The sequence below is a fragment of the Sturnus vulgaris genome, chromosome 34, assembly GCF_052056855.1.
Source record: "Sturnus vulgaris isolate bStuVul1 chromosome 34, bStuVul1.hap1, whole genome shotgun sequence".
Lineage (NCBI taxonomy): Eukaryota > Metazoa > Chordata > Aves > Passeriformes > Sturnidae > Sturnus > Sturnus vulgaris.
This window is the reverse complement of record NC_142276.1, coordinates 367,226-378,960: the sequence shown is the minus strand read 5'-3', so window position 1 is coordinate 378,960 and position 11,735 is coordinate 367,226. Positions and strand designations below refer to the sequence as shown.

At 49.2% G+C, this 11,735-nt stretch overlaps 1 protein-coding gene and 3 non-coding genes across 4 annotated transcripts; 1 reads left to right on the top strand and 3 right to left on the bottom strand.

The window, feature by feature from the left end:
* Positions 1 to 668: 668 nt before the first annotated feature.
* On the bottom strand, positions 669 to 859 carry LOC148220590 (U2 spliceosomal RNA). The gene has a single exon (XR_015798732.1). It is a non-coding gene; the product is annotated as a U2 spliceosomal RNA (small nuclear RNA).
* A 471-nt stretch (positions 860 to 1,330) lies between these two features.
* LOC106863850 (nuclear RNA export factor 1-like) lies at positions 1,331 to 11,621 on the bottom strand. Its single transcript, XM_088155034.1, has 5 exons — positions 11,192 to 11,621; positions 6,787 to 6,829; positions 6,006 to 6,078; positions 1,625 to 1,682; positions 1,331 to 1,468 (listed from the first exon to the last, which is right to left on the bottom strand). Exons 1-5 carry the CDS (start codon positions 11,270 to 11,272, stop codon positions 1,430 to 1,432), a joined length of 294 nt encoding a protein of 97 aa, XP_088011160.1. The 5' UTR covers positions 11,273 to 11,621; the 3' UTR covers positions 1,331 to 1,429.
* On the top strand, positions 8,645 to 8,835 carry LOC148220589 (U2 spliceosomal RNA). The gene has a single exon (XR_015798733.1). It is a non-coding gene; the product is annotated as a U2 spliceosomal RNA (small nuclear RNA).
* On the bottom strand, positions 10,425 to 10,615 carry LOC148220588 (U2 spliceosomal RNA). Its single transcript, XR_015798731.1, has one exon. It is a non-coding gene; the product is annotated as a U2 spliceosomal RNA (small nuclear RNA).
* Positions 11,622 to 11,735: the final 114 nt, after the last annotated feature.

Sequence of the window (11,735 nt, the reverse complement as noted above, 5' to 3'; positions counted from 1 at the left end):
GCAGGGAGGAGCAATCGCAATCATCGATCGATCGCGCTCACCCGGCCACACCCAGGGACGCTTCCCCGCCCCCGGCGCCTTTAAGGCCGCCGAGTGCCGCTGCTTTTCCTGCTTCTCCTCCTTTTCCTTCTCCTTCGCTCCTCTTTTTTTCCCTATTTTTACACTTTTTTTCCTCATTTTCCCCCCGTTTTTTCCCTATTTTTTCCTCATATCCCCCACCTTTTCTGCTCTCATTTTCCCCCCGTTTTCCTCCCACACTTCCCCCACATTCTCCCTCATTTTCCCCCTTTTCCCTCCTCCTTTTCCTCCGTTTTTGGAGGAATTTTCAGGGCTTCTCGGGATGGTTTTTGCGGAGATTTCAGAGATTTTTTGGAGCATTTCCGGGGGATTCTGTTGAGGGTTTCCGGCGCTTTGGAGCGATTTCCAGGTGTGTTGTGAACGCTGCTCCGCAGGATGTGTGGGTGTTTCGGGGATTTGCGGGGGTGAATTGGGGGCGGCTGTGGCTCCGTGGCGGCGCTGAGCGGTGTGTGAAGGCGCGGCGCGCAGCGGGGATGGCGCGGAGCTGCGGGCGGCAGCAGCGGCGCCGATGTGGCGATGCCGGGGCGCTCGGGGCGGGCCGGGGCTCGCACGCTCGGATCTGTTTTTCACCGCACACAGGTCCCCCGTGGTGGGGGTGCACCGTTCCCGGAGGCGCTGCAATACCGGGACGATGCGCGGAGCGGAGGGAGCAAGCTCCGGGTCCAACTCCCGAGCCCAAAAATCCGTTTAATATGAAGTCCTCTCATCGAGGACGTATCAGATATTAAACTGATAAGAACAGATACTACACTTGATCTTAGCCAAAAGGCCGAGAAGCGATGCCGACTGTTGCCGCGCCCCGCACCCAGCGCCGCTCGCCCCGCTCACACATCACGGTCACCCCCGCGCCGCCCTCCGCCCCTTCCTGAACCGTTCCCGGTGCTTTTCCGCGTCTCATCCCGCACCTTCCGCTCGGTTTCGCATGATCGCCCCCCCAAACCCCGATATTCTCGAAGAAATATCTTCCCAACATGCACCTCGCTCTGCAGCTGCTTCCACTTTGCATGGCTCCGCCTCCTTCTGCAGATAAGCAGCCGGGCTTTAGTTGTAACGCCGCCATGACGGGCAGCGCCTCCCGCCACTTCCGGGTCACGCCGCTCATCAGCCAATCGGCTGCGGCCCCAGTCTCGCCTCAGCCAATCAGCGTCTGCTCCCTTGTGCTCCCCGCCGCCATCTTTGTTGCTGTCAACTCCCGCCCTGCCCTCACCGCTCCCATTAAAGGCCTTGAGTCCCGAAAGAAATCAAAAATCAATAATCAATAATCGATCGATTTATTTACAAAACTTGACGGGGATCGACGGGAATCGAACACGGGAGGGGGGCTCGGGGAGGGGGCGGGGATCTTCGATGTTCACTTAAGAAACGCGACCTCTGGAATCTTCCCTTCCATCTGCAAGGAGGAGTGGGCGTCACTGAGGGGACCCCAAAAAACGGGGAAAAATGGGGGAAATGGGGGAAAATGGGGGAAATTCGGGGAAAATTGGGAAAAATTGGGAAAAATGGGGGAAATTGGGGAAAAAATGGGGAAAAATGGGGAAAAACCCACCTTGAGCTGGGTAAAAACCTGCCCGGCCTGGCCGTAATCCCAGTCGTCCTGGAGGCACCTGAGGGACAGCAAAGGTCGGATTTGGGGATTTTGAGAAATTTTGGGTTTTTCTGAGGATTTTCGGGGTGGGTTTTTTTTTTTTTTCAGGGGATTTTTAAGGGATTTTGAGCAATATCTGGAGGATTATTCTGAGGGATTTTCAGGATGATTTGGAGCAATTTTCAAGTGGATTTTTAAACAATTTTTAGGCGTTTTCAGGGTGGGTTTATTTTTGTTTTCCCGGGGGGTTTTTGGGGTGAATTTGGAGGATTTTGGATTCCTGGGACCGACCACTCGAGGTTCATGCCCGACTGCACGGCCAAGGCCGCCAGCAGCTCCTGCTGCTCGGGGCACTTGGGGATCTTTTTTACAGAAATTTTCAGGGATTTCGGGATGATTTTTGGGATGATTTTTGGGATGGTTTTTGGGGAGATTTCAGAGATTTTTGGAGGATTTTCCAGGATGATTTCTGGAATATTTTCACCGATCTTTTACCCATGTTCGGAGCAGTTTTTGCGCACTTTTCAAGCCCGTTTTCAGGTTTTTTGGGGGATTTTTTGGGGACCGATTTTCAGGGTTTTGGGGATGATTTTTGGGATGATTTTTGGGATGTTTTTCAGGGAGATTTCAGAGATTTTTGGAGGATTTTTCAGGGTGATCTTTGGAATATTTTCAGCGATTTTTCAGTGTTGCTCGGAGCAGTTTTTGTGTGCTTTTCAAGTGGGTTTTTAGGTTTTTTTGGGATTTTTTGGGGGAGTAATTTTCAGAGTTTTCAGGATGTTTTTTCGGATGGTTTTCAAGGTGATTTCAGAGATTTTGGAGGATTTTCCAGGATGATTTTTGGAATATTTTCACCGATTTTTCAGCGATGTTCAGAGCGTTTTTTGTGCATTTCTCAGGCGGGTTTTCGGGTTTTTTGGGGATTTTTTTCACATTAATTTTCAGGGTTTTCAGGATGATTTTTGGGTGGTTTTTGGGATGGTTTTCAGGGAGATTTCAGAGATTTTTGGAGGATTTTCCAGGATGATTTCTGGAATATTTTCACCGATTTTTTACCCATGTTCGGAGCAGTTTTTGTGCCCTTTTCAAGCGGGTTTTCAGGGATTTTTTGGGGATTTTTTGGGGAATAATTTTCAGGGTTTTCGGGATGGTTTTCAGGGAGATTTCAGAGATTTTTGGAGGATTTTCCAGGATGATTCCTGGAATATTTTCAGCGATTTTTCAGCGTTGTTCAGAGCAGTTTTTGTGCGTTTTTCAAGTGGGTTTTCAGAGTTTTTTGAAATTTTTTTGGGGAGTAATTTTCAGGGTTTTCAGGATGATTTTTGGGATGGTTTTCGGGATGTTTTTCAGGGAGATTTCAGAGATTTTGGAGGATTTTCCAGGATGATCTTTGGAATATTTTCAGCGATTTTTCAGCGATGTTCGGAGCGGTTTTTGCGCATTTCTCAGGAGGGTTTTCGGGTTTTTTGGGGATTTTTTTGGGGAACAATTTTCAGGGTTTTCAGGATGATTTTTGGATGGTTTTCAGGGAGATTACAGAGATTTTGGAGGATTTTTCAGGGTGATATTTTGAGGGTTTTCAGCGATTTTTCAGCGATGTTTGGAGCGTTTTTTGCGTGATTTTTGCGACTTTTTTTTTGGTTTTCAGGGCGATTTTTTGGGGGGTTTGGGTGATTTTTTGTTGTTTTTTGGGGTGAATTTCAGGTATTTTGGACTCACTTCTGGGAACACTCGAGGTTCATGCCCGACTGCACGGCCAAGGCCGCCAGCAGCTCCTGCTGCTCGGGGCACTTGGGGATTTTTTTTTACAGAAATTTTCAGGGTTTTCAGGATGATTTTTGGGATGATTTTTGGGATGGTTTTCAGGGAGATTTCAGAGATTTTTGGAGGATTTTCCAGGATGATTTCTGGAATATTTTCACCGATTTTTCAGCGATGTTCAGAGCATTTTTGCGCACTTTTCAAGGGGGTTTTCAAGGGTTTTTGGGATTTTTTTTTTGGGGAATAATTTTCAGGGTTTTCAGGATGATTTTCGGGGAGATTTCAGAGATTTTTGGAGGATTTTCCAGGATGATTTCTGGAATATTTTCACCGATTTTTTACCCACGTTTGGAGCGGTTTTTGCGCGCTTTTCAAGTGGGTTTTCAGGTTTTTTGGGATTTTAGGGGGGAGTAATTTTCAGGGTTTTCGGGATGATTTTTGGGATGATTTTTGGGATGGTTTTTGGGGAGATTTCAGAGATTTTGGAGGATTTTCCAGGATGATTTTTGGAATATTTTCACCGATTTTTCAGCGATGTTCAGAGCGTTTTTTGTGCGTTTCTCAGGCGGGTTTTCAGGTTTTTTGGGGATTTTTTTCACATTAATTTTCAGGGTTTTCAGGACGATTTTTGGGATGGTTTTGGGGAGATTTTCGGGGAGATTTCAGAGATTTTTGGAGGATTTTCCAGGATGATTTCTGGAATATTTTCACCGATTTTTTACCCATGTTCGGAGCAGTTTTTGCGCGTTTCTCAGGCAGGTTTTCAGGTTTTTTTTGGGATTTTTTGGGGAGTAATTTTCAGGGTTTTGGGGATGATTTTTGGGATGATTTTTGGGATGATTTTCAGGGAGATTTCAGAGATTTTTGGAGGATTTTTCAGGGTGATCTTTGGAATATTTTCAGCGATTTTTCAGTGTTGCTCGGAGCAGTTTTTGTGTGCTTTTCAAGTGGGTTTTTAGGTTTTTTGGGGATTTTTGGGGGGAGTAATTTTCAGGGTTTTCAGGATGATTTTTGGGATGGTTTTCGGGGAGATTTCAGAGATTTTTGGAGGATTTTCCAGGATGATTTCTGGAATATTTTCACCGATTTTTTACCCAAGTTTGGAGCAGTTTTTGTGCACTTTTCAAGCCCGTTTTCAGGGGTTTTTTGGGGGATTTTTTGGGGAATAATTTTCAGGGTTTTGGGGATGATTTTTGGGATGATTTTCAGGGAGATTTCAGAGATTTTTGGAGGATTTTCCAGGATGATTACTGGAATATTTTCACCGATTTTTCAGCGTTGTTCAGAGCAGTTTTTGTGCGTTTTTCAAGTGGGTTTTCAGGGTTTTTTGAAATTTTTTTGGGGAGTAATTTTCAGGGTTTTCAGGATGATTTTTGGGATGGTTTTCGGGATGGTTTTTGGGGAGATTTCAGAGATTTTGGAGGATTTTCCAGGATGATTTTTGGAATATTTTCACCGATTTTTCAGCGATGTTCAGAGCGTTTTTTGTGCATTTCTCAGGCGGGTTTTCAGGTTTTTTGGGGATTTTTTTCACATTAATTTTCAGGGTTTTCAGGATGATTTTTGGGTGGTTTTTGGGATGGTTTTCAGGGAGATTTCAGAGATTTTTGGAGGATTTTCCAGGATGATTTCTGGAATATTTTCAGCGATTTTTCAGTGATGTTCAGAGCATTTTTGCGCACTTTTCAGGGGGGTTTTCAGGGGTTTTTGGGATTTTTTTTGGGGGAGTAATTTTCAGGGTTTTCAGGATGAATTTTGGGATGATTTTCGGGATGGTTTTTGGGGAGATTTCAGATTCTTTGGAGGATTTTTCAGGGTGGGAATGAAATGGGGTTGGGGGGGAAAATGGGGTTGGGGGGAAAAATGGGGGGTGGGGGAAAAAAGGAGATATGGGGGAAAAAATGGGATGTGCGGTGAAAATGGGATATGAGGGGAAAAATGGGGGGTGGGGGGAAAAAAGATATGGGGGGAAAAAATGGGGGTTTGGAGGAAAAATGGGATATGGGGAAAAAAATGAGATATGGGGGGAAAAATGGGGGTTTTGGGGGAGAATTTGGGGCTTTCGGGGGGGAAATGGGGGGGGGAAATCGGGGTTTGGGGGGAAAATTTGGGGTTTTGAGGACGAAAATTGGTGTTTTCCGGGGGAAAAAGAGAAAAAAAATGGGATTCAGGGGGGGAATAGGGATTTAGGGGAAAAAATTGGGGTTTGGGGGGAAAATTTGGGGTTTTGGGGGGAAAATAGGGGTTTGGGGGAAGAAAAAGCGGAAAAAAATGGGATTTGAGGGGGAAAACCCAGGATTTGGGGGATAAAATTGGGATTCAGGGGAAAAATATGGGGACTTAGGGGAAAATAATCGGGGTTTGGGGGAAAAAATGAGGATTTATGGGGAAAAAATAAATCGAGGCTCGGGGCGGAAAAAAAAAAGAGGATTTAGGAGAAGAAATTGGGGTTTGGAGAGGAAAAATCAGGATTTATAGGGGAAAAAAATTGAGATTTTTGGGGGGGAAAAAGAGGATTTAGGGGGGGAAAATGAGGATTTAGGGGGGGGAAATGAGGATTTAGGGGAGGGCTGGGGCTCACCCGCTGTTCCCGGCTGGAACTGCAATGAACATCCGGGTGAAAGCACGAACAGAATCCCGGGATTTGCCATCCACTGTGGGGACAGAGAGAGGGCAGAGAGTGAGGGTGGGGATGGGGGAAAACGGGGGAGAAAATGGGGAAAAATCGGGGGGAAAATGAGAGAAAAAGAAAAGAAAATGGGGAAAATATGGGGGAAAAAAGGGAGGGAAAAGGGGGAGAATGAGGGGGAAAGGAGGGCAGAAAAGGGGGGGAAATGAGGGAAAAAGGGAGGAGACATGAGGGGGAAAAGGAGGGAAAATGTGGGGAAAAAGTGGGAAAAATGAGGGAAAAAAAGGAGGAAAAATGAGGGAAAAAAGGAGAAAAATTAGAGAAAAAAAGGAGGAAAAATGAGGGAAAAAATGAGAAAAATGAGGGAAAAAAAGGAGGAAAAATGAGGGGAAAATGGAGGAAAATGAAGGAAAAAAGTGGGAAAAATGAGGGAAAAAAGGGAGGAAAAATGAGGGGAAAAGGAGAAAAAAGGAGGAAAAAAAGGAGGAAAAATGAGGGGGAAAAAAGAAGAAAAATGAGGGGGAAAAAGGAGGAAAAATAAGGAAAAAAAGGAGGAAAAAAAATGAGAGGAAAAAAGTGGGAAAAATTAGGGAAAAAAGTGAAAAAATGAAGGAAAAAAGTGGAAAAAACAGGGAGGAAAAAAAGGACAAAAAGCAGAAAAAAAGGAGAAAAAAGGGGAAAGAAAAGGAGACTAAAAAAATAAAAAATAAAAATAAAAACCCTGAGGACTCACCTTCCTTGAAGAAGCCGTGGACGGTGAAGCAGAGCAGCGTGTTCTGGAATGCAGGGGGGGTTTCCCGCGGGGGTTTCTGGGACATCCCCAAATCCACCCCCAAAAATATCCAAAACGTGCCCAAAACGTCCCCAAAAAATATCCAGAATATTCCCCAAAACATCCCCAAATCCACCCCAAAAAATATCCAGAACATGCGCAAAAAATATCCAAAACATGCCCAAAATATCCCCCAAAAATATCCAGAACTTGCTGAAAATATCCTCAAAAAACCATCCAGGGAGTGCCCAAAATATCCCCAAAACATCCCTAAAAAATCTCCAAAACATCCCCCAAAACCCCTCCAGGACATCCCCAAAAAATATCCAGAATATCCCCTAAAACATCCCCAAATCCACCCCAAAAATATCCAGAATATCCCCTAAAAACATCCCCCAAAAAATATCCAAAACATGCCCAAAAAAGATCCAGAACATCCCCCAAAAACCATCCAGAATATCCTCAAAACGTCCCCAAAAAATATCCAGAATATCCCCTAAAACATCCCAAAAAATATCCAAAACGTGCCCAAAATATCCCCAAAAAATATCCCGAATATTCCCCAAAACATCCCCAAATCCACCCCAAAAATCCCCCAAATCCGCCCTAAAAATATCCAGAATATCCCCAAAAAATATCCAGAACATTCCCAAAAAACATCCCCAAATCCGCCCTAAAAATCCCCAAATAGCCCCAAAAAACCTCAAAAATCCCCCCCAAAAAATCCCCAAAATCCCCAAATCCATCCCAAAAATCCCCCAAATCCATCCCAAAAAATCCCCCAAAATCCCCAAATCCACCCCAAAAATCCCCCAAATCCATCCCAAAAAAAACCCCCAAAATCCCCCCAAAATCGCCCAAAGACAAGACAAAAATGTGGCAAATAAATGGAATTTTGGGTATTTTGAAGAGAAACGGGATTTTATGGGAAACAGAGATTTAATTTTATTAAATATTTTAATTTATTAATTATTATTATGGGAAACTAAGGAATTTGGAGGAGCCCAGCACCTTCAATCCCAAACACGGCGCCTTTAAATCTTTAACTCCATCGGGGTGTGAGGGGGAAAAAAACTGGGGATTTAGGAGAAAAAAACTGGGGATTTAGGAGAAAAAAATTGGAGATTTAGGAGAAAAAAATTGGGGATTTAGGGGAAAAAAATTTGGGGATTTATGGGAAAAAAAATTGGGGATTTAGGGGAAAAAAATTTGGGGATTTAGGAGAAAAAAATTGGAGATTTAGGGGAAAAAAATTGGGGATTTAGGGGAAAAAAATTTGGGGATTTAGGGGAAAAAAAATTGGGGATTTAGGGGAAAAAAAATTTGGGGATTTAGGGGAAAAAAATTGGGGTTCGGGTGAAAAACGAGGTGTGAAGTTTTGTATGGGAGTGGCGGAAAGAGACGAGCGGTGCCGGAAATACCCGAGCGCTGAGGGAGGGGCGGGGGGAGCCGAGCGGTGCCGGAAATACCCGAGCGCTGAGGAGGGGCGGGGGGAGCCGAGCGGTGCCGGAAATACCCGAGCGCAGAGGGAGGGGCGGGAGGAGCCGAAGAGTGGCGGAAATCCCCGAGCGCAGAGGGAGGGGCGGGGTTATGCAAATGAGCAACTTGGAGGGAAAGAACGGCCTCATGGGAGTCTTCCTGCCGCGGATTTTGGGGTTCCCAAAGGTGGAATCGTGCGGAACGCGGACAGAAAGGGCAGGAGGAGATGGGGGACAAGCTCCGGACGTGGGTCAGTGAGGCCGAAATGGAGGCGGGGGGATGAGCGTGACCTCAAAAGGCACAAACAGAGCTGGGCCGGGCGCGTAGGGAGGGTGCCGGCATCGCTTCTCGGCCTTTTGGCTAAGATCAAGTGTAGTATCTGTTCTTATCAGTTTAATATCTGATACGTCCTCGATGAGAGGACTTCATATTAAACGGATTTTTGGGCTCGGGAGTTGGACCCGGAGCTTGCTCCCTCCGCTCCGCGCATCGTCCCGGTATTGCAGCGCCTCCGGGCACGGTGCACCCCCACCCCGGGGACCTGTGTGCGGTGAAAAACAGATCCGAGCGTGCGAGCCCCGGCCCGCCCCGAGCGCCCCGGCATCGCCACATCGGCGCCGCTGCTGCCGCCCGCAGCTCCGCGCCATCCCCGCTGCGCGCCGCGCCTTCAGACACCGCTCAGCGCCGCCACGGAGACACAGCCGCCCCCAATTCACCCCCGCAAATCCCCGAAACACCCACACATCCTGCGGAGCAGCGTTCACAACACACCTGGAAATCGCTCCAAAGCGCCGGAAACCCTCAAAACAATCCCCCGGAAATGCTCCAAAAAATCTCTGAAATCTCTGCAAAAACCATCCCGAGAAGCCCTGAAAATTCCTCCAAAAACGGAGGAAAAAGGGGGAGAAAATGGGGGGAAATGGGGAAAAAATAGGGGAAAATGGGGGAAGGAAAAATGAGGAAAAAAGTGTAAAAATAGGGAAAAAAGAGGAGCAAAGAGAAGGAAAAGGAGGAGAAGCAGGAAAAGCAGCGGCACTCGGCGGCCTTAAAGGCGCCGGGGGCGGGGAAGCGTCCCTGGGTGTGGCCGGGTGAGCGCGATCGATCGATGATTGCGATTGCTCCTCCCTGCCTGATCCATCGCTCTGGGCTCCACTGAGCCCGCCTCGATCGATCGCTCGGCGCTCGGCTGCCGATCGATTAGATCGGTGATCAGCTACTCATGCCTGCCGATCGATTAGCTCGGCGATCGATTGCTCATGCCTGGGCAGGCATGAGCAATCGATCGCCGAGCTAATCGATCGGCAGGCATTAGCAATCGACCGCCGATGTCATCGATCGGCAGGCATGAGCAATCGATCGCCGAGCTAATCGATCGGCAGGCATGAGCAATCGATCGCCGATGTCATCGATCGGCAGGCATTAGCAATCGAGCGCCGATCTAATCGATCGGCAGGCATTGGCAGCCGAGCGCCGAGCGATCGATCGAGGCGGGCTCAGTGGAGCCCAGAGCGATGGATCAGGCAGGGAGGAGCAATCGCAATCATCGATCGATCGCGCTCACCCGGCCACACCCAGGGACGCTTCCCCGCCCCCGGCGCCTTTAAGGCCGCCGAGTGCCGCTGCTTTTCCTGCTTCTCCTCCTTTTCCTTCTCCTTCGCTCCTCTTTTTTCCCCATTTTTACACTTTTTTCCTCATTTTTCCTTCCCCCATTTTCCCCTATTTTTTCCCTATTTCCCCCCATTTTCTCCCCCTTTTTCCTCCGTTTTTGGAGGAATTTTCAGGGCTTCTCGGGATGGTTTTTGCGGAGATTTCAGAGATTTTTTGGAGCATTTCCGGGCGATTGTTTTGAGGGTTTCCGGCGCTTTGGAGCGATTTCCAGGTGTGTTGTGAACGCTGCTCCGCAGGATGTGTGGGTGTTTGGGGGATTTGCGGGGGTGAATTGGGGGCGGCTGTGGCTCCGTGGCGGCGCTGAGCGGTGTGTGAAGGCGCGGCGCGCAGCGGGGATGGCGCGGAGCTGCGGGCGGCAGCAGCGGCGCCGATGTGGCGATGGCGGGGCGCTCGGGGCGGGCCGGGGCTCGCACGCTCGGATCTGTTTTTCACCGCACACAGAGCCCCCGTGGTGGGGGTGCACCGTTCCCGGAGGCGCTGCAATACCGGGACGATGCGCGGAGCGGAGGGAGCAAGCTCCGGGTCCAACTCCCGAGCCCAAAAATCCGTTTAATATGAAGTCCTCTCATCGAGGACGTATCAGATATTAAACTGATAAGAACAGATACTACACTTGATCTTAGCCAAAAGGCCGAGAAGCGATGCCGCTCATTGCCGCGCTCCGCGCCCAGCGCCGCTCGCCCCGCTCACACATCACGGTCACTCCCGCGCCGCCCTCCGGCCCTTCCTGAACCGTTCCCGGTGCTTTTCTGCTTCTAATCCCGCACTTCCCGTTCGCGTTCCCTGTGATCGAACTCCCCTAAACCCCGAAATTCCCGAAGAAATATCTTCCCGGCATGCACCTCGCCCTGACGCTACCGCTATTTTGCATAACCCCGCCTCCCACGCCGGCAGCGCGCGTAGTTTCAAGTGCGACAGAGCAGCCCTGGGAGACCTGGAAAAATCCGCGATTTTCAGAGTCCAAAGTCGCGATTTTTGGGGTCCTGCCTGCCCCTGGTGTGACCAGCGAGGATGAGGAGGGGGCGGGTCCTGCTGGGGGCCGCGCTGGGAAGTGTTACCTGTGCACACCTGGCCTGCTGTGTCCTTGGGGAGAAAGGAGGGTCCTGGGCGTCCCTCAAGGGGCGATGATGGGAGCTGGGGGAGCACCTGGGGGGTACCTGGGGGTCACCTGAGGGCACCCGGGGGGATCTGGGGGTACCTGGGGGTCACCCAGGGTTACCTGGGGGCTCCTGGGCCCGGAGCGCTGCTGAAGAAGGCGCTGAGGGAGCAGGGGAGCGCTTGGGCTCCTTTCCTGTCCCATTTCACGCTCCCAGTTCGCTCCGCTCCATCCCAGCTCGTCCCCAGTCCCTCCCCAACAGATCCTTGCGAATGCCAGGAAAAAGCTGGAAGTGAGAGAAGAACGAGTGGAAATACAAGCACAAAACCTTCTTTTCTTAATTGTCTGTTTAAATTGAGGGGGGAACTTTCTTCACCAGCGATTCTCAGACTGCCAATCACCCCTCTTTCATCATTTTGCCTGCTCTACTTAACGGCAAACCGCCATTTCCCGTCATTTTTGGTTTAAAGATGCCAAAAGCGCGGAGCCCTCGTGCGAGGCGCGGCGCTGACAGAGGCTCCGAGGCTGCCCGGGACCCTCCCGGCCTTCACGGAGGCTCCCGGGCCTTCCCCGCCGCCCTCACGGGCGCCGCCACCGCTCCCTGAGGGAGGCGGCCGCCATGATAGGAAGGGGCGTGGTCTAGTGTTTGGTCACGCCTATTGTGGGC

What these genes read in the sequence shown, in the direction of transcription:
- LOC106863850 (XM_088155034.1), bottom strand. Translation starts at nt 11,272, where the DNA reads ATGGGACAGGAAAGGAGCCCAAGCGCTCCCCTGCTCCCTCAGCGCCTT. An exon ending in CCGGGCCCAGGAGCCCCCAG is followed by an intron (nt 6,830 to 11,191) that starts GTAACCCTGGGT and finishes CCTGCATTCCAG; the next exon opens with AACACGCTGCTCTGCTTCAC. An exon ending in CCACGGCTTCTTCAAGGAAG is followed by an intron (nt 6,079 to 6,786) that starts GTGAGTCCTCAG and finishes CTGTCCCCACAG; the next exon opens with TGGATGGCAAATCCCGGGAT.